This window comes from Musca vetustissima, unplaced genomic scaffold, assembly GCF_032173495.1.
Source record: "Musca vetustissima isolate MV318-11 ecotype Yass unplaced genomic scaffold, APGP_CSIRO_Mvet_v1 utg38601, whole genome shotgun sequence".
In the NCBI taxonomy this organism is placed as follows: domain Eukaryota; kingdom Metazoa; phylum Arthropoda; class Insecta; order Diptera; family Muscidae; genus Musca; species Musca vetustissima.
Genome location: NW_026882074.1, coordinates 3,886 through 31,846, shown reverse-complemented (window position 1 = coordinate 31,846; position 27,961 = coordinate 3,886). Strand labels below are relative to the sequence as shown.

General features: G+C 33.0%; 2 protein-coding genes across 2 annotated transcripts; one reads left to right on the top strand and one right to left on the bottom strand.

Annotated features, from left to right (window-relative positions):
• The first annotated feature begins 229 nt into the window (after positions 1–229).
• LOC133328243 (putative leucine-rich repeat-containing protein DDB_G0290503) lies at positions 230–3,365 on the top strand. The gene is made up of 5 exons (XM_061536788.1): positions 230–1,230; positions 1,765–1,941; positions 2,010–2,160; positions 2,499–2,660; positions 2,739–3,365. The coding sequence occupies exons 1-5, from the start codon at positions 230–232 to the stop codon at positions 3,363–3,365; spliced, it is 2,118 nt and encodes a 705-aa protein (XP_061392772.1).
• Positions 3,366–4,612: 1,247 nt separating this feature from the next.
• LOC133328242 (lysosomal-trafficking regulator) lies at positions 4,613–26,729 on the bottom strand. Its single transcript, XM_061536787.1, has 21 exons — positions 26,580–26,729; positions 26,430–26,506; positions 25,634–25,835; positions 25,454–25,564; positions 22,029–25,095; positions 17,423–18,424; positions 16,505–16,758; positions 15,485–16,445; positions 14,341–14,456; positions 12,841–14,277; positions 12,379–12,780; positions 12,146–12,319; positions 11,930–12,080; positions 11,303–11,868; positions 10,767–10,900; positions 9,927–10,701; positions 8,408–8,549; positions 7,993–8,351; positions 6,685–7,538; positions 6,100–6,606; positions 4,613–4,749 (listed from the first exon to the last, which is right to left on the bottom strand). Exons 1-21 carry the CDS (start codon positions 26,727–26,729, stop codon positions 4,629–4,631), a joined length of 11,562 nt encoding a protein of 3,853 aa, XP_061392771.1. The 3' UTR covers positions 4,613–4,628.
• Positions 26,730–27,961: the final 1,232 nt, after the last annotated feature.

Genomic DNA, 27,961 nt, shown 5'->3' with positions numbered 1-27,961 from the left:
GTGTAAACGCTTTGGCCGTCCGTTTCCATGTAAACACAGTGTTACCAAAGTCATTTCTCGTACCGATTATTCAGAAAACCCGGTTACACATTTTCTGTGACTACTTATTTATTTGTTTATATACATATGTAGCAGATGTGCCGCGTTTGGATTTAAACATGTCCTTTCTTGTTCTGAAAAATTGTACCAAAAAGTAATGTAATTATTTAATTTTAATAAACAAGCGGTTATGAGTGATTCTGACGATACAGATATTTTGTTGTTAATACCACCCGATTATTATTTGGCTAATGCAGAGGAAAAACTAATAAAAGAAGATCTGGAAGCTTTAAAAAGGAGACAATACGCAAGCCTTCAAGAACTTAATATTTTGGAAAATAAATCACGGCCGAAAATATCAAGAGATTTGACGAGTCATTTTGAAGCAATGGATTTAGGAAATGGTAAAGAAGATGATGCCCTATCAATGCCGCCTCCATCAACTAGTGCGGCATATCAATTTCTACCGCCCACTAGAAAAGCCGAACTTAATAACATAAATGCAAAATTACACTATTTGGAACAGGGGGAAATGGCTTATGCGGATAATCCTTCAGATATATCGAGTATTTCAACAAATACGGTGAAAACACAGTTCGGCCCTTCTAAACACAACAGAGAACAAGTGGGTATGGTCCATTCAACGCCTAAATGTATGGACGTCCCATATAAACAAAATATACCTTCAAAGAAGTCAAGTGGTGTTTGTGAATATAAGGATGATGGCGTTCTTTTGGAAATTGATAATTTCTTGTCAAACGATCGTCTACCCACAACAAATAGTGATAACTATTGGCAACAAAGGCATAGTGATGACTATCGTGCAAGAATACAAAAGCAACAGCCAAACATGGTGGAAGAACAGCACCAAACACAAGGTAACTCCTTGCCAACAACTATGCATACGGGGTCCGTAGAAAAAATTCCAACTTACGATAACCATATATCGAAAACGGAAAATAATCTCATAAGTCTAAGTGAAATTTGGGGAAAAAGTGGTCAATCTACAGCCATTGCAACATCATCCCAATCGAATTTAAAGGAGGAGCAACTGAGAAGACAACATTTGGAAAAGACAGTTCGGCAACTACAGGCAAGATTATTAGAATATCAGCAGAGGTTGTCGGTAGCCATCGAAGTTGATCGTACAAAGGATAATGCTTTGAGTAATGCACAAATGGAAAACAGAAGGTAATGAATTGTTGAATGTTGAAAATGTATTTAATAGTATGAACACATAGGAATATAGAGTAAATCTTTATAGAATTTAGTGGGTCGGTTAGTTCATGGATAGTGTAATTTCCGAAGTCTTGCAAATGCTGGGCATAAAATGTTCCAGCGTTTCGCTGTTCTTAGTTTTATCTTTATTTGGATAACCCTACTATAACGGCAACACCATTCGGTGTTGTTCGGTGTTCTGAAAATGTTGGCTTCTACCAACTATTATCAAAACTGGTACATCGAAAAGTTTGGTATGTTGTTGAGTTTCGGCAAGTTTTTTCAACTAAACTGACTATAATTGAAAATCTTTCTAGCAAAAACTGAAGTATTTTGAATGTTCACCTCATGGTGAGGAATATAAAAAGGTCAGTCCGGCCGAAATTAAAGTTGTATTAGTTTGTTATAAATCTGGGGGTTGGGGGGCTTGAAGCTTTGAGAGTGAAAGATGTATATATGTCAATAACATTTTCAAAATCAATTAACATACTACAATACTATTTTTAGCCTCACACAAGAGTTGCAGCAAGTCCGACAAAATCTTCAGTCCTATGAACAACAACGGAAGCAATATGATGAAAAAATGGAAGCACTACAAAAGGAACTTGCACAAGCTGTTAGTTTGGCAACAAAATTTCAGGAGAAAAATGAAAGATTGGAAATCGAAGTAACAAATTATTCAAGGTATGTTGAAAGTTATTTAAAATTATAATGAATTAATGAAATCAACTAAATAACTTTGTATTTCGCAGGAAAACGAGCGAATCTTCATCTCAATATAAACAAAAAATGGAAGAGTTAGAAATACAAGTTCATGCATGTAAAAGATCTGAGGAAATGTCTCTTAATGAATTGCAAAAGCTGAGGGATAAGTATGCCAAGTCCGAACATTTGTATGAAAAGGTATGTACGTATAAAACTCGAATTATTAACATCCTTATAAAAGAAAGTAAACATATTGTTACTACTGTGAGAACAAAAGGTGATCTCAGTGAATTTCTCTAAATAAGATATTTTATTGTTTCAACTTTTTCTATACAATCCTACCTTCAAGTCTAAATATTATTCAAAAATAGTTGATTATTAATAATATATTCAAATCAATTATTCGATTTTACTTAAAAAATCTCTGGCGTTACGTGGGTTAATATTTAGAAGTCTATCTAAATACAGTAAAACATTTCAAAACGATGATATACAGGAAACATCGTGAAAACATTATATCAATTATCTTATTTTAGATAAAACTAAGATGTGATGAACTTGAAAAGGAAAACTCTACATTAAGACATCAAAAGGAAATGTTGCAAGAATATCATCAAAAACAAAAATCAAGGGCCGATAATTTGGAAAATCAAAGAAAATCACTACAAGAATCCTTGGCTCATTTAACGGAGAATGAGGTAAGATATAACTAGCTTTTCTTTGTTTCTCTTAATTGTAATATTCAAATTATATACATTTTGAAAACTAGATAACAGTGTACCCTGAAGAAAAAATTAGATCTACAACAAAAATCTCTGAAATCGCATTACCAACAACAACTGGAAAATGTAGTTTCACAAAAGCTAAAAGAATTTCAAGAGCAATTAGATAAAACCGAAGAAAATCTAAGAACAGAAGCTCGTGAACGTGAACGTTTAATAGCCGAACGTGCTGTTAAACAATTAGAATTGATAAATGAGAAAAATGAATTGGAATTGAAATTGTTGCAAGAAAAACAAAAGGAGGAAGTAGAATTGTATCGAATACAATTGGCGAATGCCACGAAAAAAATTGAAGATCTAGAACTTAAATTGAGTTTGTATAAATCTAAAAGAGCTGATATTGCTGAAAAACTGCACAATGTAATGGAAACACAGTGGCAAAAGGCATTAGAAATATTGACTTCACCGAATCTAACTCGTTTAACTCAACTCGATACAACGGACAATGAGTCACCCGATGGCAATGAAACGCATAACAATGCTATTTTATTACAAAATCATCAGCACAACTATGAGACACCCAAAACAAGTAAAAAAGAAAATAATCTTAATGTACCAAAGAATACGTCTCCACCTATGGATAAATTACAAGCATACATTGAATTGGTAACTAAACAATAGCTCTTTAAAATGAAATTATTTGGCATTTAACTGTTACAATTATTTTTGTTTTACAGCTACTCTCCAAATCTCCAAGTGATTTTGATAAGCTTGATGAAATTTTAGCTCTAACATCTAAAAGTAAGCAATCTAAGGAGAAATTGGAAAAGAATGCAAAACGTTATTGTCAATCCCGTCAACCGCCATGGAAGTCATAGTTATATTTGTATTACGAACAATTCTTCTTTGTTAAAAAAGTGTTCTTATTACATGGCTTTGATTGTATAGTGGCATCAATGGCCTTTGTTCTGATACTGTTACTGTAAAAAGTGTGTTATTAAAAATAGTTATTAAAGTAATAAATCTAAATTCGATTATGTCACAACAAACAAACCAGGAAAAATATATTTTTATAAATATCATTTTTTATTATATATAAATAATTTACAAATAAATTGATAATCTTAATCGAAAAATACATGTTGTATATTTATTATTTCAAATTAATTAAAGCAATTTTATAACTTAACAATTTTATAAAAATGAAAATTATACTGTGATTATGTATTTATTGCTAAAAAAACAATCGTATGTAATCTAATGATCCCCCATTAAAGTATAGAGAGTGTGTTTATTTCTGTTTTTCAAGCTTTTGCAGACATCTATGTTTTAAATCGTATATAATATTACTCATTGTTTTTCTTTTAATTGATCGAATTTTTTATTATTTAGTAATTCAGTTGGCAATAATGATGTCATTGTAGTTTGTTAGATATTTCTTTATTTTTTCCGAAATAATTTTGATATTTTATGTTTTCTTGAAATTGCCAAAAAAAAAATCTAGTTCATTTTTTAATTTGGTTTTTGCACACATTTTGTTAATTTTAGAGCGAAGTCAATAATGCTAGTTCATACGAGAGCCAGACATGTACTCTTTCTAACACCGTTGGAATTTTCGGATTCCGATGTTCCAGTGAGGAGTTATCATACCCGCCATCAAAAATAAGGACTTTTCTTTAATTACAAAAAACAACAACAAAACAATAACAAATTGATTAAAAACAAAATTAAATTTCCAAAAAAATCTATTATTAGCTACACAGAAGAATATGAGATTAAGATTAAAAACAAAATTAAATTTCCAAAAAAATCTATCTATTATCAGCTATTATTAGTAGCCTTAAATTAGATTTCTTCCTTGACATTTACTTAATGTTTTATTTTGTTCTTTCATTATTTAATTAACGTATATAAATTATGTCATGTTAAAGTACCTTTCTAATATTATTTATATGCTATTTGCGGAAATTTTGGAGAATTGCCACACAGTCCTATTGTCTCCCAAACCTGAATGTGGGAGTTTTCAGTTAGTACAACCAAATGTTGGTGTGTTGAATATGTAAGGCTGAAAATAAGAATATACAATTTGTTAATTTATTATCATTATTATTTGGTGAAGTATATTCGAGTGATTCTCTTATGCTATGCCCAAAGTTTGTCAAAACATTTAATACGTTTATACATTTTTAGATTCCAGGAAAGTTACTACACGATCAGGCTTATTCTGAACATCAATTCACCGTGGTTTTTTTGCGCATTTTCACGTTTCCCTTATTCTGAATCAAGAATAAATAGTTATTCTGCATTACAGGTAGTGGGAAAATGTGATGACATTTTGTGCGAAAGTATTCAATATTTTTATTTATTCTATGACGATTTTGATTATTGTGAATTTAACTCAAAAACCGTTTTTGCAAAATAGTCAGGCGGAATCCCAGTTTGTTGTTCTTATAAAAAAAAACAACTATTTATTGGTGGGGAATGTATGGCATTGTCCGCCGAGGGGTAAGGCAGGGAAGACTATAGTTTCGGATCTCGCCACTGATTCTCATCAGTTTCTTTAGTTTTTTTGTTAGGAAGCTATTTACTTTTACTTAACAGTGAAAAACTCAAATAAAAATTATGAAAAAAAAACAATAATAAAATTACAAAAAATATTTTTCTTTCAAATTTATTGTGTGCATGATTTGGGGGACGAAATAAAGGAGGAGGAGCATATCATAAAATAATTGACCGTTTTAAGAATTTGGGGAGATAAAATATCGAAATTAAAAAAAAGCACACAATTATGTAGTGAAATGATAAACTGTGAATTAATTTAATTCAATCGCAGATATCTCTCATTGCCGTTGTGTCTTTGACATAGTTTATTGCGATTTTTGCCATCATAAACAATTTGTAATCTGTTGTAGTTGTTGCACCAAATATCATAAATAAACAGCTGTTTCATATGCCTATTGTATGTTGCCATATATTCAAACTTTAATTTATTTTCTTTTAATTACAAAGCGGATTCTTGATATTTCAAATTTATATTATTATAAAGATAAAATAACAATAAAAAGCAACATTAAAAAAATAATAAATAAAATATTGAAAAATATTACAAAATTTAATTACAATGGGGCAACATACATTACAACTTAAATTACAATATGGCAACAGGAATCTTTTTCCAACCACCATTTTCGAAACTTCGAATCTGGATCTCACATTTTTAGCTTCTCCTTATGCATTCAGAATAAGGCGGGAATGTGAAAGCGTAAAATTTTTCACAAGCGAGATATCTCGCTAGCGAATATCCAGAATAAGACTGATTAGTTTTATTTGATATGCGAGAAAACATTCTTAGACCGTTACAACATTGAAAACCACCTTGTTAATATTTGTACATAATGTAAATATTTGTAAATACCTTTTTATGTTCGATATACCGGTTACGATTTCTGTAATAAAACTTAAATTCCAACTAGACCATAAACGAACAATACCACCTTCCACTGCGGTCGCAATTACATTAACACCAACACCCTCTTTGATGTAGGAATAACAAACAGCTGTTATACGATCTTCATGTACAAAGTGTTGTATATATCGAGCGTTCACTGAATGCAAACGTAATATTGACTTTCCATTGGGATTGATGCAGACATTAACAAAATCATCTAGATTTTCTTCGGTAACTTCAAAACATTCATCGGCTAATGGCTGAGGTGATGTCGGCACTTGTGGTGATGTGAATGCCATAGACGTATGTGGCGTTGATGTGTCTATTGTGATTTGATTTGGTTGCTGTTGCGACGATGGTTGCGTTAATGTATGTACGGTAACAATGTCACCTAATGTATGACTTATAGTCAATAGTGTTATGGGTGAGTGGTGAATTTCGGCGGGTCTTTCAATTGTTCGTACATAACTCCAACTAAAAAAGAAAACACACCAAAAATGCAATGTTAGGTCATATCATAAGCGTATTTACGCTTAATTTAGTTTTACTTACTCGTTCAGATCCCAAATTACCGCAATACCATCTTTTCCCGCAGTCACAGCAATTTTAAATTCCACCGACAATGTAATGCATGTTATTTCATCTGTGTGTCGTATTAATACTGTTGGACCAGTCCAATATAAATCGGCTCCATCTTTGTGTAAATTGTTTTCAGAGGAACTCAATGAATTTGCCGATGCAGTGGACGATGTTAAATCAACATCAGAATCCATGGCTTTACTCATAATCTTGTGAAATACAGAATTATAGGAAAACCGTATATCTTTGACGTAGCTTTGGCGACTTTTTCCGCTTTTCAAATTTGCCTCAATACTTGAACATTTATAGATGGAAATTCGTCCAGATTTGTGACCAAACCAAAGTTGGTTTGAATTTGGATCACAGCCACACGCTGTTATGTCATCGAAGGTACTATTATATAATAAATTTTTCGGTTTGGCATTCAGTTTATTTAACGGTTGTATACGGACAATACGATCATCGTAGCCCCAGGAAATTACATTGTACGTATCCATTTCTGCACCCTGCATAACACAAGAACGTGACGGTAGACCGTACACAACATTGGTATTATTGAAGGATAACAAATATTCAGCACCAATGAGCTTGTGGGTATTTCCCAAAAGAGGTTCGGGTAATTGTGGTGAGCCGACATAAACGCCCCACCTCAACCCGTGAACACTTGGCAGAATTTGTTTATCACACTGATATGCTAAATGTTTTGATGGCGGATGGGGTATTTTAAATAATTGCTTTGGCATTTGTCCATATGTTTTCACCATAGTTTGAACAGCTTCACGTTCGATGGGATCTTCAATTTCAGATTTAAGGAATACGGCGTAAGTCTGCAAAAGAAAAAAAAAAGAATAAAATAAAATCATTTTATGTTGGGCTGCAACAGAGCGTAAAACATCGAATTATAAAATTCAATTGTATCGTAGGAACATGTATTTTTGAGAAGGATTTCCTTAAGGAGATTTTTATTTTGAAATTCTACATTTTTGGGAAGCAAATATGCCCAAATATGTAAAAAGTGGTTCCAAACGTTTTGTATGTACCACCATGTGGGACATAACCACTATCTTTAGGGAAAATAAACGTTAAAATACTATTTTAGTGGTACATTATATATGTTGAGAAGATAAAACTACCCTACACCCAGGTTTTAACTTTGGCGAGGAAGTCAAAACCTGGGAGTAGGGAAGTTTATTCAATTTTTGTTTCACATATGACGACTATATTTTAAAGTACGACATTTATATTGTAGATATATAATGAATATCAGTAGCCGGCACTTACCGCCGGATGGAATACATTGATCGCTTCAACAGCTGCATCTCCCGTTTGCTTATAACCGAAAATTAAATCAATCCAATGATGTAAATTATTTCGCACCAATTCCGATTCTAATGCTTGACGGTGTATTAAAATAAAAAGTCTTGGATCTTTTAAACACCATGGTGGCAAGGAAACATCTTCAACACGTTCTCCATTTTGTCGACAACCGAAATTAAAACGTTCAAAATTCTCAAACATTTCGGGTAAACAGAAAAATTCCGGTATTAATTCTTTAACATCTGTCGGTGAATCTCTGCTTGCCAAACAGAATGTTGTACTTAGAGCATGGAACGTGCGATCGGGTATGTCAAAGTTGTTATCTGAAAAAAAATATGTTCGAGTGAATATTTAAGGGAAATTTTAATTTTCTGCTTACCCTGATATCGTAAAAAGTAACTGGTGAAGGGAGGCACTCTTACCAAGAAATGTAATACAGTTCCCGAATTGGAATAATGTGAACTATAGTGGTAGGGTTTTAATATCATTGAACCCATATTTGTCATTGTATTCTTTATGTACTGGAATGAAATAAAAAAAATGGAAAATATTTAACACATTTAAGAATATTTCGCGGGAGATACTTTTAATTATTAACCCTTTATGGCCAATGTTGTCCACAGACAACAAAATGTTTTAGGGCTTATATTTATAAACATCTAGTAGATATGCATTCATTGGATTTATTACGTCAAGACATATATCACAAGAAAAATTAAAAAAAAATCAAATTTTTGGTAAAGTTATGAGCTTTTTAACCCTTTGAGCCCCGATTTTTTTTCCGTAATCATAGAACAATTTTCTGTTCACAGATTTTATGCAACTATTCTAGATAGGATATGGACAAATTTTGACATCGCTACATCCTTGCATTCGGGAAATACAGTACATTCTTTCTGAAAAATAAAAGCCCAATATCAAGAAACCCAAATGCAAAATCGACGAAAAAATTATTTTAAGTTATTCTCTATATTCTGTTTTACAAGAATCAAAAATAATTCTGACGGCAGAGTTAGTATATTTCAAATAATAAGCGATTTAAATAATTTGGACTGTATACACAAATTAGTACTGTACATATTTTGCCCTCTTCTCCATATTAAAAAGCTCATAACTTTACCAAAAATTTGAATTTTTTAGATTTTTCTTGTGATATGTGTCGTCCATAAACAGGCTTGACGTATGCAATCCAAAGAATATATATCTACTAGCAGTATATTAAATATTAGCTCTAAAACATTTTGTTGCCTGTGGGCAACATTGGGCCACAAAGGATTAATATAGAGAAGAGGGCCAAATTGTGTACAGTACTAATTTGTGTATACAGTCTACATTATTTAAATCGCTTCGTATTCGAAATGTAATATTTCTGCCATCAGAATTATTTTTGATTCTCGTAAAACAGAATATAGAGAATAATTTAAAATGATGTTTTCATCGATTTTGCATTTGGCTTTCTTGATATTGGCCTTTTTTTCCTAAATAATGTACTGTATCTCCCGAATGCAAGGATGTGAACAGAAAATTGTTCTATGATTACGGAAGAAAATTCGGGCTCAAAGGGTTAAAATATAATACAATTTTTAAGCTTATGTTAAGCATTTTATAACTATTTATGTAGAATCCGATTCGAAGGTATTCCTTTGAAAAATATTTTATTATTATTTTGATAGAAACCCATTTGGACTCGTTTGAATCACATGGTACAGAAACGTATAATTTTAAGGTGTATAATTATTTATCTTTCGAAGCACTTAATTATATAAAGAAATAAACGTGTGATCGTTGGGCAACAACCTAGCTTTTATTTAATATTGTGATTAATAATTTCGAAATAAAGAATATTAAAGAAATCAAATATCAAACCTCACTATTTAAATATAATAAGTTCATCTTACCGTATAGTTATTTATGTAATGCTGTTCATTCTCTTCATTTTGTACGGCAATTGGTTTTGGCAACTTTCGGAAATTTTTTGGATCTGTTAAATCCAAAATATCTGATGTATAGTTAGATAATATCCATGGAAATATTGGATATTGCATGAGATCATTATATGTTCTTCCTGCAATTTGATTCAATGTCATCAAATATTCCCAATTGGTCAACAAACCCTCTCGCCATTGTTGGGTTATTAACAGCACCTTGTTTTGATCCGGTGTTATGACAATTTTATCACAGAACACTTCACGCATTATTTTCCAATCCTCTTGATTTTGTAGCGAAAAGAATAACGATTGATTTGTATCCAGAAATATTTCGAACGCTTTCTCCTGGTGCTGATAGCGTTTAAGCCAAATTTCTGTTATATTTGATATATCACAGTTCACATAGAAATATTTACAACGATATGTAGCCAAAAAGTATAGTTTGTGGTCAGTCACAATTATTTCTCCATCTATCTCTCCATCGACTGGTAGAAATTTGGCAGGGAAATTATAAAGAATTTGTGAATTTAATGATATGTTCAATTGCTGGTCATAGCTGGAGATGAGATATTCCAATGGTCGTGAGTATTCTGAACGCTGTGTAATCGATTTTTTACACTGGATGGTGTCATTGCTCGGTTCATCATAGCTTTGCATAAAAAAGCGTTTATCGAGATCCAAATGGCAGCGTTTGAGGCGCGTATGAACTCTCGATGGTCCCTCAGTTGCATCCAATTCCCAAGAACTGCAATGATCGTATACAATTACATTGATTACATAAATATATACATTTGTAGTAAAATCCCTTACTTTTCACTGTTATGCTCACTGAACCAAGGAGCACCCTCGTGAGTCATCCTTCTGACAATTTCTAACCATTTGTTGTAGTAGTGAGTATCATCGTAATCCTTCATGTGATTCATAATTAATTTACGTTCAGAATTCTGTAGGTAAAAGGTAGACAATGATTTTATTAAAAATGGATAAGAAAAATGTACTTATGTCTGCAGACTTTGAAATTATTGTGAATAAAATAAAGTAAGGCCCTCAATACATAAAATATATTTAATTCGTTTTCTATATAATCTAAATTTTATATATATAAGTATTTCAATTTAACTAAGAAGCTTATTATTAATTTTATATTCTTAAAATCTTTTAAAGTTTTTAGATAGGATTTTTTACTTTTCTTATAACTTTCGATTTTTATAGAGTACCCTTTTAGCGTTCTAATACCTATATTTATACTTTTAATAGAACTCTCGAGGTGGTTATAGGCCTTTTTTAAGGGTACAATATACTCCATTTCCCACATGAAGCTGCGATTTTCTTTACAAATATCTTACCTGTAATTCTGCTACTCTTCTGGTTGTAATCATAGAAGTTTCTATACAACCCAATGCCAATGCTTCAAAACGGTGGACAGTTTTTTCTAACGATGTTTTTTGCTTTGCAACTTCTGCTGATTTTTGCAACTCTATGCGTTGTAATTCATTTTCCAGGTTCCATGTTGAATCATTTTCATTGATGCCCAAACGTTTACACAACTTCGGCAAGTTGCTGATGGGCTCATCTAGATCTTCTAAAAGACTCAACCATAGCAATGCTTTGATCATCTTTCCATCACATATAATGGCGGGCAAAAAATCATCTTGACACGAAATCCATAAGGCATCAACGATAAAACAACGCAAATCGCGTGGATGTGATGGCTGTAAACCCCATGCGATGAAATTATTGCAACGTTGATTTGTGGCAATACTGTAGGAGACCAACATTTGAAATAATTCAATTTCATTTTGTGTTGGCGTAGATTTTTCATTGAAAATCATGAAAAATTGACAGCTGCGATTAATTAAAAGTTCCAGTCTAGTTTTTGTTTCCGACATTGAAAAATTTGAAAGCTGTTGAACTGTTGAAAGGATTTTAAACAATGATTATGACATTTTTCGAAGAGAATGCACAAAAATTACCTTTAAAATTCCATGGAACGTTTGTTGGCATGAAAAATCCATTTAACCAGTTCATTAGTAGCTTTGCCAATATCGATCGATAACCTTTGATAATGTTTTGAGGCTGTTTCTCTTGATAAAATGATAAGGCATTTATTATGTCCCAAATGATCTATAAGTGTTTTAATGATGTTAGTCAACTAAAAAATTAATATTTGTGGATATTTTATAACATACATTAATGTGTCCCATTGATCTCAACGAAATATTCCCCATAGATGTTAGTGTTTCAGCAATGGAATTCTCAATCTTGATATTGTAGGGTGTTGTTCTTGCATATAGATAATATAACGCCTTAACACAACATTGAATGAGGCCAGCTTCAATCATAGCCAATTGGTCATCCGATTCCTTTACATAACAATAAAGTTAAATATTATTTGGATAAACATTCACTTGTAATAACTTACTCCTTCATATAATCGTTTTAGTATTTTAAAAGCATTTTCACTGAAATTAGTTTGGCACGTACTTGATGCAACGGATTTCGATGCAATAGCTAATAGAGCATTTAAACCAAAACGTTGTTGAATCGACAATGGAACATTACATTTCAAAATATTCTGTAGGGATCCCAGGGTTCCACAAACCCATTCCAAACAAGATTCAAACATACTACAATCACACAGGCCAATTGCTAATTGATTGGCTAAATGATGAGGATAATATGCCTTAGTACAAGCTTGAATATCTTGTGGATACAGGCGCTGTGTTAGAGAGCCCATTAATTTTATAACGGCTGAGCGTACATTTGAACTTTGATGGTTTGCCAACACTAGTAAGAATTCAACTTTTATATAATGATGCAGTACCTGGAAAATATAATGACATCGTTATATACTCATAATATTATTGCCATACAGCTAACTTACGTCATCGATATCATTATCAGGAAGGAGACACAGAAAATCTTTAAGTAGAAGTAAAAGACCACTTTGCAACGCTGCTATACCCACAGAACTGTACGAATCGGTTTTGATCAATGTTCTATGTTTACGATTTTGCAGGTTTGACTTAGAACTGAAAACTGCACTGAAATTTGGATATTCACAGAAGTTTCCCAAAAATGAAGGTGTTGCCAATGAATGTCCACTGCTGCTATTCGATTTTCTGGGTGTTTCTATTATATCCATCCCGCGTTTCGATGACATGTCATTCAAACGGATTCTTCTACGCCTTATTTTGTGACGTGGCGATGAGTAATGTAGATGCGCTCTAGCATTACTCCGATATTGTCTATGTGCCGTTGGAGCAACATGGGTGTTATGGCCAGAGAAATTGCCAATTTTTTGTTTCTTAAATTTTGTACGCCATTTTAAAGCTTCCTCAGGATTAACGAGGCGCAAAGCATTCTTATTTAATTTGGAACAATCGGCCACATTATCTAGATTCTCTTCAAATTCATCCAGGGATTTTCTATACGACGACACACTTCTATGAAGTTTCCTTAGGCGATTAATACGAGCTTGTCTAGCTGTATCGCTATCAGTACTATTGGTTGAATTTGACTGGGATTTTGAGTTGAGATTTATTTGTTCCAATGGTTTAGCAACACCAGGTTGAGTTCTCCTTGTCAAATTCTGTTTAAAATTTCTACCAAAATTCGTTGCTGAACTAAGAGATGATTTTTCCTTTATTGGTTTTTCTGAGGATAGCAGGAAATAGAATTTGGAACGGTCGTGTGTTACATAGCATTCACTGGGTTTATGTAGCAAAAGGAGTAATTTCATTATTTCATCCAATAAACTAGGCTTTGGTGGTGAGCCCGCAAATACCGAAAGTATACCAACAAAAGCTTCAGCTGCCTTTTTCGATATAAATACCGGATTTGGCGATTCTATGACATAGACTTTGAACAAATTTAAAAGTTCTCTCATTAGACCTTCCTTATTGAATTGTTCGATATTGAAATCCCTTTGCGGATGTTTCTCTCGTGTCAATGCAAGAATACAATGGAAAAGCATATCTAAGACATCGGAATTTTCTGCTCCAGAACGATGCCAATCCGAATATCGATGTAATACAGATATCAATAATTTGGGATAGATTACAGTAGCTATTGTCGTTTCGTTAATATGCAGTGTATCGCCTTTCTTCAATATCAAGGTTTGTGAGCAAGCATTATTTACAATACTTCTAAGCAATTGACAATCTTTACTACATTTATCGGTTTTTATGACATACCCTATGAGACTGATATAATCGTTTCGTTGAAATTCGGTATATAGCTGTGATTCTGAAAATGCCACTGTTAATAAGATGTCCAGTGACAATGCTTGGGTTGTCGGATTCGGTGTTAATTCGACAGTCTAAAATGTATGAAGATTTGTATAGAAATTATTTTAGATATTTAAGAGAATAATGAAATTTACCCTTGCGAATAGGTATAGTAGATTCGATAGACCACCACAAAGGATTGTTGATATTTGTATAGACTGAAGTTCATTGCAAAGCAATTCACCATAACGCATAATACCATATTGACGACCTGAAATTGTAAATAAAAGTGAAATGATTAGAATGGAAAAGTCATATATCTTTCGTGTCCCAATATAAAAGCACCACTACGAAAATTTTTCTAATGTTGTTCGGTAAGTTCGTTATTTACTTTGGGATTGGGATGATGCAGTAGTGGATACTTCGTTTTTTACATAATTTATATTAAAAACCAGTAAGGAAAGTAGTAAATTCGGACTGGGCCGGCTATATGATAACCTTCACTACCTTCACATTCTACATGTGGGTCCTAACATTTCAACATAACGCAATAACGTCATTCTAGTCTCAATTTGATACGTTGTGCTAAATTTCGTGTCAATCGGACAAACATTAGGAGTTTGGTGCATCATTTACCTAAAAAATCGGACGAGCTATATATGTGAGCTATATCTAAATCTGCACCGATGTTCACGAAACTTAGCACACACAATTCTAGACTTAATACGCTTTGCCACATTTCGTGCAAATCGAACGATATACAGGGACTTTGTTGCACCATTTACCTTATATCGGACGAAAATATATACGGGAGCTATATCTAAATATGAACCGATTTTTACGAAACTTAGCAAACATTTTTCTAAACTCAATTTAGTATGCTATGTTAAATTTCGTGCAAATCGAAAACATATTGGGGCCCTGGTACACTATTTACATAAAATCGAACAAAAATATATATGGAAGCTATATCTAACCCTGAACCGATTTTTACGAATCTTAGCACATATTTTTCTAGGCTCAATTCAATACGCTATGCCAAATTTCGTGCAAATCGAATCGAATGGCTTTGGTGCACAAATATGCTGTACTACAGTGTGGTGAAGGGTAAAAATATTCTATTCATATTCATATTGAATTCCTTTGAGTTTTTTTGTAGTAAGGGGCATTTTCACAATCCTTATATTTGTGGTGTTGCTCTTTACTTAAAAACCAACATTCGTTGCAAAATTGAAAAAAAATGAATTGGAATCAAAGTTGTATGTATGTATAAAACTAATATAGAATATATAAACTTACCATATGCAACATTATCCAATTCCATGCTGGTGTCATAGGCCATTACAACATCCGGTTGCGAAGCCGAATAAGATAAAATTCTTGATTCACGTAACAATTTCATTGCATCCGCAAAATTACAAAAATATGCCGATTGCAATTTCGAAAAATTAAGATATGCATAATTGGGCTTTAAATTGGCCACATGACATTGTGTTAGCTCATTGAAATCTGGACCCATAGCAGTGAGATTTAATATTACATCTTTTAAAGTTATAGAACGATTGAACAGCATTAGGTTTGTCATTGACACATGCATCGGGAAACTATCCAATGTAGAACGTGATCCTGTAAAATCTGTAGTATTGGGAGATTTCGAAACAATACCATCTCCTAAAGCAATTGCCTGGAAGGTGTGAGTTCGTGTTAGCAAACGTATATTATTGAATTGCAGGGAAAGCCGATATTGCTCCAGGCCATCTATGTGCACGCACAACTCCAAAGAATCATTAACCATTTCAACGGCTATTGTGAAATGTGTCCATTTATTACGATTCATGCGAAATTGTTTCAAATCCACCTGGGCACTCTCAAAGTATTCGGGCGATTCCGAGTGTCCGTTGAACAAATGCATATTACTAAAGCTATTGAGTATGACATTTTTGGTTTGCTTCAATGCCTTAGAAATTGGTGAGGGTGTGTGGGTTTTTGCAGAAAACACATCCATTTCATGACATTCCAGCATGTCTGGACTTTCAATGTTGTTCGTTCTTCGATTTCGTTTCACTTCTGGACTTAGTGTGGGATTTTTACATGCAGCATATTCCTGTTTTGTTTCGGATGCAGTTTCATCCATGTTCACATTGGTGTTGCGTATTGTTTCTGCATTCGGTTTACACGTTTCAAATACCAAATGTAAGTTATTATTTAAAAATACGCTCAACATGGCTTGATTAGTACCAATCGATATGATATGGGTTTTCTAAAAAAAGAAGTGAAATATAAAATGTATTCAAAAAATTAATTAATTCACGATCTTACCGTATAAATGTCGTTTGATGACCGTGTATCATCGTCAATTATTTGACTGGCACTTTTGTGGTTCTGCGATCCTTTTGCAAATAGCCAAAATGAAATTGTAAATCCTTCAGGTGTCCATAAACGAGTGTGTGTTAAGGGCAGAATACACGGGGAACGAGTTAATGGTGTACATGCTTTTCGTGATAAGTGATAGTATCGTATACGTTCAATGGCCTCTGTTGGTTCTTTTTCAGCCGTAGATACACATATTTCATCTGGAAATTTGATAAATATATTGATAATATCGAATTAAATAACTAAAACTTTTACTAGTATTACTTGCCAAGTTAGAAAAATTTTAAGATTTTGCCTGCTTTATTTTATAAGTGGAGAATTTTCACATTATTTCTTTACTATAAGTTTAATTATAATTTTTTTAGGCTGGTTATATTCAAGGTTATTGAGAAATTTTCAATACATGTTTTCAAATACCAGATCAACCCGTGATGATAACGAAACAAGAGTTTTTGAAATTTTAGAGGGACATTTTTAATATTTGAATTAAATACAAAAAAAAAAACACACACACATTCAATTTTTTTAAAGAAATACTTTTTACAGTAGCCCGAAGTATTACAGCCCGAATATAGATATTTTGCAATTTTATACCGAATACGCTTCAAATAGTATAGTACATATGAAAGAGTTGTATATACAGCCATTTGTGAAAATCGCTCATATTAAATTTCAGCTATTCTCTGTCGACAATTCTAGGTAATTTAAGATATTGAATTAAATATTGCTGCACAAAATGTTTCAATTGTAAACGTTATTTAATCGTTTGGCAACAATTTTTTATATTCCGTATTACATTGAAGTTGTAAAAAAATTAATCTTATGCACTATTTATATTAATTATAGTTGCCAAAACATACTTACCATTACCGATGGGAAATTCCAACTCTACGCTTGCTGGACATTTTTTCAACGTATTTGAGCATATGTAATGCATATATTTAACCAAAATATCGACAGGAGGATTTTTCGATGATAATATACTGAAAAATACGGTTAGAACTTCTGGTGAATTTAAATCGACTATTAATTCCAATATACACTGCTGCAGTTCCCGTAGACGAATGTCGTTACACTTCAAAATCGGAGCAAATCCTTTAAGAAGAAATAGTGGACCACCCAAATATTCGCGTATCACAAATAGACGATTCACCAATTGTGCTAAATTATCACACCAGCCGGAAACCGGACTTTCACAACATTTTTGACTAAGTTCGATTAGAATGTCAACGACCAGACGACAAATGCCTTCGTGTAGGATATGTGTACGATAACGTGAAGACGGCTGGAATGAATGCCATAGATCGCCAACTTCTGAAAGTGCTTCCATTTCGGATAAATCTTGTATTTCACCATCAGCTTCATATCCTTCGTCGGCGGTTAAATAGAAATCATCTTGATCGTTTTCGCTTAGCTCCAATTCACTGTCAGGACAATTCATTGAAGCTCTTGTTGAGAAATAATCAACGTCACCACTTTCGCCTGAAAGTGGTCGGGGTTGTGAGGGTGTAATGGGAGTTGCCAGAGTATTTTTGCTCGGTAGTCCGGTAGATAACAATGGATAGTTATATGATATCCATTGACCGCAGACACGTGAACTATTACATGATTTTCTTCTTGTGCTCAAATCCAAATTGTGTTGTGTATGCTCATCTGCGGTAACTGATGTTAAAACACTGGTACTTGTTACGACAGCTGCGGGTTCATTACTCATATTGGAAAGTTCGGCAATTTTAAGTAGGCATTGTAATGTTTGCAAAACTGTATTTTCACGATTATGTTCTTCGGCATGCTGTTCCCAATTTTTGGCTGCATTCGCTAGTATAACCATTTTTAATTTGCGCAAATGTTTTTGCATTTTTTCTACTGCGAAAAAAATTAAAATACGAATATTTTTGAATATTTTTTATGTTCTTCAGATTTAGTAAACGATGTGTGAATGAATGCATGTATTTTTGTTTGGGATTTTTATTTTTTGGACCATTTAGAGTACAGACAGCTCACACTGATAAAAATCATACCGGAAAGATAAGATGTTATCTTTTAAATCGCCAGCCTATCATAATAATATTTGAATTGTATATATTGCCACAAGCACAGCAACACACAGATTACATCTTGATGAAGTTTACAAAATGTTTGTGGGGAAGGTCCCTTTCTTTCTTCTCTGGTATGATGTACTTATCAGGCAGATGGTCGATATTAAAATGCCAGCTAGTTAGAGTCAACTTGAAGCTACAACTACTCTTTGCTATTGTGGAACGCACACCATAAATTAAAAAAAAAATGAAGTGGTAATATAATCTACTCTACTCTCTTTTAGAAAGAGATAATGACGATGAGATAGACGGTGAGGATGTTTAGTATACACCAAAGATAGTTCACTTATGCTTATTAAGTAATAATTAACTCATGCTTATGTCTAGGAACTTGTTAAAAAATGCTTCAGAGAACCACAATATACAGTTGACTGTTGTTGTATGTACTAGCTCTTCTAACAAAACAGCAACAACAAAAGCAGTACTGTTGTGATTATACGTCTATACACTTTTAAGTGATAGAAGGTAAAGTTACACTAACCGACCAGGGTTTTCATGTTAAACATATTCAATAAAGAGCTAAAATACGGCACGCATAATAGAAGCAAAGAGTGAAAATATTTCCTGGGAAGTTTTCTAAGATCGATAAAAGGAACACAAATTAAATTCATACTATACAAACATCAGCGTACATCTGATTGACTTGGTACATGCGTACTTAGCTTATACGAAGAAGTCCTTATTTTTGATGGCGGGCATGATAACTCCTCACTGGAACATCGGAATCCGAAAATTCGAACGGTGTTAGAAAGAGAACTAGGATTATTGACATCGATCAAAAATTAAAAAAAATGGCGGACCTTTGAAAATTTTTTTTTTTGGAAAATTGCCGATTTTTGACCAAAAACCAAGTTTTCAGCCGTCACTTGATGCTAACACAATAAATCGGCTATATCTTCAAGAGTTGTTGAGATTTTCTCTTGAAATGTTGTAGGGACATTCTTGAATTAGTGTAGATTCGAATTAACTCAAAAAAAATTTTGACCCCAAGAAGGGGAGGGGGATAATTTAAGAGATAACATAATTTTCCAAATGACAGCTTAGAATAATAGATTTCAGTTGTTAGCAACATTATGTAGAAAAAACATAATTCTTCTTCAATATCCTTTTTGCTACTTAGAATCAGAGTAGGTTGTTTTCATTAATAGTCCATCATAACTGGCTAGTTTTCATAGAAAATTCTAATAGACGGAGCTGTTCTATCTATTTAACAATTCCATGCCATATCTACATAATGAGAGGATCAAACCAGAACATTTGGTGTACCATGTCCTATTAAATACCTTTAATAGCTTTCAATCAACTTAAACACTTCTTATATACTTGTCTATCACTAAACGGAATTCCGAAACAAGAAGACTTGTAAAGTAAACAGGGCCAAATGGGTGATAACAAAGGCACTACTTAACCTCTATATTACTAATATTCAACAACCCGGGCGGTATAAAGATCAATGATGTGTATGAAGACCTATAAGCAATGTTAAATGTACATTTCTACCGTCTCAAACATAAGTACGGATATAATTGTGTAAAAAATTCCGCTATTTGTCATAATATTTAAGATAGGAACTGGAAAAACTTCACATAAAACATATGCCGTCACATAAATCGATTGCATTATTTACATAATGATAATCCCTGATATATCCTCTTGAATATGGGCCAAAGATCTCGTTTTTCACGATTCTGAAAGGAAAAAGTAAAAATGGAATAGGGTGGATAGAATACGAGGCCAGTTCGGAAAGTTCTTAGCCTAGCACAAACAGCGCAATATAAACAGTAAAAAGTTAAGTGTTTTGGAAACTTTCATCTCTGTTATTGATGCATGCTAAATTTTGTTTCGATCTGGCAACTCCTTCATATAGAAACAGGTGCCCAAAAAAGACGCATCCGCAATTTTTTACAATGGAAAAATGCGTGCTTTCATTAAAAAAAAAATTGCGTAAAAAAATTTAACATGCGTTCATAACAGAGATGGAAGTTTGCAAAGCACTTAATTTTTTTCTTTTTATACCGCGCTTTTTGTACCCCAGAACCTGATTAATGCAAATATAAGCGATCAACAAACCAACTGTTTAACTAGCATATGCCCGCTACTTCGTTAGCGAATGTGGGAATTATTTTAAAACCAATACCGATCATAATTAATATTTTAGTACCATTTCAGTGTTCCAGCTCTATCGGTTTACCTAAATCCAATTTGTACCAAATTTAGTTTCGTTTAGTACACATTAGTAGAAGTTTCTAAAACTTCCAACATACCCGAATCCTACATCCAAACTGTGATCCCAACACCAACTTTCAGGATTCCACCTCTAAATTCGAATTCTATCAAATTTAGTACACATAAGTACGAATTTCCCAAACTAAACCAACGTACCTCAATTCTACAATGCAGTGGTAACCTTATTTCCAAACTTCAAATACAAATTGTACTATTTAAAGTACGATTTTGTACTTTTAGTACATATAATTACAACATTTCCAAAAATATCTACATATCGCAATCCGACACTCCGACGTTAATATTAATTTCTGGATTCTTCCTCCATTCACTCCTCCAATTTCAAATTGTACTAAATTTAGTACCGTTTAGTAATTTTCTAATACATGACTATACACTTCCGACCCTACTTCTCAACCTTAATTCGCATTCCAAATTTCAAGTTTTTTGCTCTATTTATTCACATGCTATGAAATTGTACCAAATTTAGTATTTTTCGGATACCTATAGTTCGAATGTCCAAAAACCCCATGGTTCGCCAAAAACAAATGCTACAACAGTTAGTACTTTTCGTACCGTTCTTATACGAATTTCCAAAAACCCGTCCTTATCAGATACCTTCGGGGTAAGAGTGACCCTCACCTCAAATTTTAAGATTCCAGCTCCAACCGTTTATCTCAGCGTTGATAAATCGTCAAGTTAGTCAGTCAATCACTTTACTCTTTTATTAGTATAGTTTTTGTATTTGACAAAGCATCCTTTTAATGTTTCTCCTGTAGCAATATGCTAATTTATCTCTTTCTGGAGTCCATACGATATATATATATATATATATATATTGTCTGTACTTTTTGAAAACGGACATCAATAGAGAACTCCTAAACTGTTGCCTTGTGTAACTAAATGATTGGGTATAGAATACGCTTTGGCCTCGTCGTTCGTGTGTAAATATTTCGCAATTTCAAAGTAATACGTTTAATTTCTATGGCTTCTTTTTGTTCTAAACCAGCAATACAAACGACATGCATTCATATCGTGCATACTACATACATATGTATATATGCATATGACGGTATGTATTTTATAAAGCCGTACATACATACGCGTACATATTTAGCAGTAGCAGCTATAACAAATTCACTTACCTTCTTCATTCTGATAGCCCTTTACACAAATGGCCATTGTAGCTTCAAATAATTTCAACAACAACTTCTTACAATCACCGTGTGTGTCAAACAGTGGCTGCAAATCTTCATCAATGTCGATATCCGCTACGGCTGGTGGTGCTGGCGACGATGATGTGCTCTTATCCAAGTCCACAAATGAATTTGAATGACTACCAGTGAATATTGAACCGAAAATGTGGAAAAGCTTATTTAGAATTCCTTCGTTTTCCGATTCATTGCTCAGTAAAAAGGCGTCGGTGTGGCTTTTTAGTGTGCTGTTAGGGTCACTGGCAGAAGAACAATACTTGTAATAATACACATTTGTATTTTTGGGTTGCTGGCGGTCATTAGCTGAACTTTGACTGTGATTTCTTATGTCAAATAAAATAATACTTTCATCGAGCGAATTATTTGGCGTAAAGGATTCTAACCCTTTGCGTTGTTGTAATTGTTTCAGAAACGAAAAATTATTCAGTTCATTAAAATGTGTAAAATCCGCGATGCTTAAATGTGATGTTATTTGTGATGCACTTGAATGTGTACTAAACGTTAAATCTTCAAATAAAAGTCTTGTGGTTGTGGCGTTGCTGTCTATCGTCGATGCCGATGACGATGTACTAGAAATTGACAACGTTGTTGTTGGTTTGTGAATTGAATCAATAAAGGTTTCTATTAATTCCCATGAAGAATCGAAATCTTTGTTTACTTTACTGACGATAATTTTTTTGGGGCAACACTTTTTGGGTGCCAGCATTAGAAAAGCATTCAGGGCATTACAATTTAGCTGTAGTATATCTAAAATTGTCTTATCGCCAGGTTTAAGCGTTATATTGGAATTAATTTCAGTACTAATTGATGACTCATCATCAACATTCTCTCTTGGACTTGGTTCCTCCTCTTCGTCTTCCTCGTGGGAAATGGAGTAGATTTTGGCAAATTCATTGTAAAAATATTGACTAGTTTTGAGCAGCTCATAATTTAGAGTCCATTGCAGTGCGACAATGTGTAGAATATCCACAGTTTTTAATTTGAGATCACTGTCCTCGTGCGGAGTTCCAGCAGTGTTGGCATTGTCTAACCAAAAGTCTTTGCTATAGCTTGTATTCAATTGTTTCACTCTATGGATTAGACCGTTGAACAAGAGTTGTGCCCTTTCGGAACTATTAAATTGTAACGTTATCAGCCTTCGACTTAATATAGATTGCTCCTGATTCGTATCACCCAAAAATGTTATATTATCAATTCCAATCTTAATGAGATCACAAACTCCTCTTATGAGAAATGGTTCCTTTAAAAGGTCTTCTAAGTGTCGAATATTTTCCTCATTGTAGAAGGCTTTGATTAGGCGTATATCTCTTAAATACATCGTAAAGATGTTAAGGCATTCGTTTAACAGTTTGTTGTATTCCTCCTTCAGACAGGTGTCATTGTGATTTATAATCAAGTGCAGTTCTGGTGGACCTTTAATGTTCTTTGGAGTTTTGTTAGAGGATGAAGTCCTTTGCCAAAATTTTAATGTGTGCTGTGGAGAATGATTAATTGCATCCTTTTTGGCAAATAGTTTTATTTTGTAATCTCGAAATATGGGCAATACTATTTCAGCTAATATCCCAGAAGCAATGTCATTTGTCAACAGATGTGACAAATGCTTCAGATGTTTTAAGAAAAATATTAGATGTGTTAAATCCTCCACATTATGTACAAGTTTACCGTAAAATGTTTTATAGATTTGCAGTAGGCCTTCATGAAATTCGGGCGATTTCAATTTGACATCACATTTGGAACAACCTCCATCCATGCTAGCTTTCGATGTTGTTGCCATTTCGAGGGGACATCTTAGAAATATGGTGGATATTAATTTGTAATATAAAAATTTATAGGCACACTTCTGATAATATGTTGATAAATTGAAAATCGAATTCAGTATTGTGTTGCAAAGGGACAACTTGTAATGACAACAGCACAGACCGGATCTCGCCAAATACAGCATTGAGTGTTCTTGCAAGTCCTTGGGTAGGGTTGGTAACAAAGTAATTACTATATTCTGAAAGTAGCAGGTTAATCTCGGCAATGAAGACAAACAATGCAATTGTTTAGTTTTCATTTTACGATGACTGAGACCTGTGCGTATTTTAACCGTATTATGTTGATTGTGATTGGAATACGAGTTGTGCGCGGATGCAGCAGATAGGAATTGGTCGTATTTCTTGAGATTTTCAATAATCTTCAAAAGACAACGAAATATAATTAGAAACAAACGCTCCAACTCCTCGCCCACATGTTGTTCTACGGGTTTGTGATGTCTCAATAAATCATCAAGGGTCGAAAGACAGGTGTCTATTACCGTTTCATCAATAAATTTTAAATTATATAAATTTATTTTGGAATTCCATAATGACTTTTGTGTATAGATGCACACCACATTGTGAAGAATGGCAAATATGAGATATATTAGGGCATAGAGCAATTTCGGCGTCTCAGCATTACTTTCCAAGGCGGCAATTAATTTGGCAAAAATACACTGGAATTGTATGTCGTTAAGTCCATGTTCGGTAAGAGCAAACAAATTGCTCAGACACATCTCATTCAATTTCAGCAAATAAGATTTTATAATTTCAGCATTGTGTGTGGAGGAAAATACTTGATTGTCCACTCGTAAGCAATCCAAACTAAAATTGAGTGTCAATATGAAAACCGACTGATCTGAATGTACACTATGTGCTTCGCTTTCGATACATTTCATTAGTAGCTGAATTAGAAGCAAAGCAATTTCATCACTGGTTTTTGTTTGGTTTTGAAAATGTTGATAAGTTTGAGGAAATTCCCGCAGCATACGTTGTGTGGCACTGGGATCATATTGTCTGCCAATAACTTTTTCATGTTCTTCAGTAAAGCTTTTATTTTTTGTTTTCTGTAACAATTGTAAATTGCCGATAAAACCGAATATATTACAGTCGTCGGTTAAAGGCTGAATCTGCTGATCCCATGGACAATTGGGAAAAAGATTTATGCATAGATTACATAAGCCATTTTGTGAGGCGACCAACTGCAATAATAAGATGAAAAGTAATTAGTAACCAAACACGATTTTAAAACACATATAAAATTATTAAAATATAAATTTTGTGCAACTTTTCTCCTAATTTCTTTATAAAAAAATTAAAAAATTGCGTGTGCAGACTCGAGTGACCTTTTTTATATAATAATCTAAAAAATAGATCTGTTAATCTCACATTGTAGCAATGAAAGTAAGAAACATCTCTAAACTATATTTGATATATATCTATTTATTTTATATATCTATAATTATAGTAAAAAAGTCTTTCGATGCTCAAACATGCTTTAAAATTAGGAAAGGAATCAAAATATTAACATTATCTCGAAATGTTTTAAACAAAACTTACCTTTATATCAATCTTTAACAAAAAATGCAATAAATGTTGTCCCAATTGATGGGTTAAAAATTGACGCAAAGCTATTATTTTACTACAATCACTGGGCTGTCTCAAAATAAGCTGAAAAATAAAAAGAAAATGAAATTGGTTATTTTATTATAATAATGACAATTTTATTTTCAATCATACCTGGGTAAAATTATGATTTCTTTTGAGTAATTGCAAAAACTGTTTATTTTTCTCTTGTGGCTGGTTTTGTTTATCTTCGAAATCCGATTTTGTTGTTTTCAAATCTGTCACAGACGGTGCATATAAATCTGATTTACTAATTATTTCATAAACTTGTTCTAATAGATAGGAACAAAGTTCTTCGGGAATTGGATTGAAAAAGCTGAAACAAGGGAAAATGAAAATATTAGAAGTGTGAGAAGGTGATTAAATTCGGTTGAACCAAACATGTTATGCCACCACTCTAAGGTGAACGTTTCAAATACACAATTTAGGTCGGTACCCATAACACAGTCCGTAAGGTGGGGGGGACTTTTATAAGAAGATTATATACCAGAACATTTATTCATTGTTTGAACACTGCGAACCCAAAAAACCCGGAATGTCAAACTGCAGTTTTTTCGGTTGGAAACCCAGAACCATTAAAATACATAAGATCGGTTGAGATCTGTATATGGGGGGCTCCATATTAAGATATGGGCCTATATTTAAAATTGTGTGGGAATAAGTTCCAAAATAGGGACGTATATTGAATTTTTTCTGCACAGATGTATTGCATCCACAAATAACCCGAAAGACAATTTGAAGCGATACGTTATCTGTTGTCATGTCTATATTGGAAAACTCTTTATAAGTCGAATATGAAAATGATAATTTTAGGTCATAAAAACCGCAAGAATCTTCCTTTTGCATGGTACAAATGTGAAAAATATATGGAAACCAAATAAAAAAATTATAACATTCAATTTATGCTTACATTTTAAACGACTCATTTTCCAGCAATTCCTTTTGACAAAACTGAAAATTATATAGAAAAAGTTGTAACCAATGTTGCTGGAAAAGATAAATAAGATAAAAAATTTAATTGTAAACTAAATCTATGACATTCAAATTGAAATATATTTACTTTGATATCGATATCACCGCCATCATTAGCAGTCTCCTGCATATAATTATGCCAAATGAGTTTTAAAGTATCGAATAATAGTTCATATTCTTCATGATAACTTGTTTGATGATTACCACCACCACCGCCATCAGTATATATAGTTTCCATGTCACTCAGTCCAGTACAATGAAGAAGAGCAGTAGAATCAAATGATAACTCAGGCAATTATCAATTGAATGCAAACAACATCAACAGCAACAGAAGCATCATCGGTGGCACACGAACGCCAGCTGTTCTTGTAGGGCAGAAAGTAATTGTAGAGGGCACATGCACTTCATTACCACCTCCAACACCACATGAGCTGTGCAAAATGAAGAGATTATTCTTATTAATGTTAATGTGCTCGACTCGAGTTGTGGAAGGAGTTCGCTGATAAGTTTTGTTTGAATTTTGCATAGTTTCGTGAATTTTGAGCAGAACAACAAACCAACAGATGTTGGGTAGTATTATAATATGTGAGTAAAACATGTCTATAATCAACTAAAAAGCGAGATTCCGATAAAAGACTTATCTAAAAACAAAATGTTTTTTATTTGTCTTTCCGTTTTAGAAGAAATATCTAGCATTCTACATGAAAAATATACAAATAAATATTTTTTCAAAAACCGTTGAAAGGTCACATTTGAGACGTTTGATGCTTTCACATTACCAAAACCTGATGAAGTGTCTATAACATTTATCATTCCCTTTGTAAACTGGGATTTAGTCTGACTATTTTGCAAAAACCAAATACCTCGAAATATATATATATATATATATATATACAGGCAAAATTCAGATAAATAAATATTCAGTAGTGTTGGCGGTTTATTTTTTTTTTATAAAAACAACAAACTGGGATTCAGCCTGACTATTTTGCAAAAACAAAATAAATAAATATTATTGAATGTAATTATTATTATTCCGTCTGTAATTTTGATATATATATTGAGTTATCATTGGTCCTATATTTAGGTTTGCCCCCATATTACGATACATCCAAATTTCGGTATTTTGGGGATAACTATAAATTATTTATTTATTATAGTATTAACATTGTAGTAAATACAATGCTAATAATAAAAGTATCTAGCATTGGCTACAATGGCCATCAGCTAAATCGGTTGACAATTCTTAATAATTTTATTAAATAGTAATTTTAAGATGACGTATGTAGTTAAATATCTTATTAATATTGACAGTAGTAGGTGATATTAAAATATTCGTTCCATCGTTGTTGAGGTAGTTGAGGCGGGCTCTGTCGAAAGCGTTGCATGTTTCTAAAATATGTTGTGCTGTGTAGACATTTCCACATTTGGGACACTTGTTGTCAAAACTTGTGTTAATGAGATGTTGGTGTG

Bases quoted from the DNA above. Each gene is read 5' to 3' on its own strand.
- LOC133328242 (XM_061536787.1), bottom strand. From the start codon at position 26,729: ATGGAAACTATATATACTGATGGCGGTGGTGGTGGTAATCATCAAACA. The intron at 26,507-26,579 runs GTAAATATATTT...TATCTTTTCCAG, and splicing joins GCGGTGATATCGATATCAAA to CAACATTGGTTACAACTTTT. The intron at 8,550-9,926 runs GTAAGATGAACT...ATTTCATTCCAG, and splicing joins ATTACATAAATAACTATACG to TACATAAAGAATACAATGAC.
- LOC133328243 (XM_061536788.1), top strand. From the start codon at position 230: ATGAGTGATTCTGACGATACAGATATTTTGTTGTTAATACCACCCGAT. The intron at 1,942-2,009 runs GTATGTTGAAAG...TGTATTTCGCAG, and splicing joins GAAGTAACAAATTATTCAAG to GAAAACGAGCGAATCTTCAT. The intron at 2,661-2,738 runs GTAAGATATAAC...ACTAGATAACAG, and splicing joins CTCATTTAACGGAGAATGAG to TGTACCCTGAAGAAAAAATT.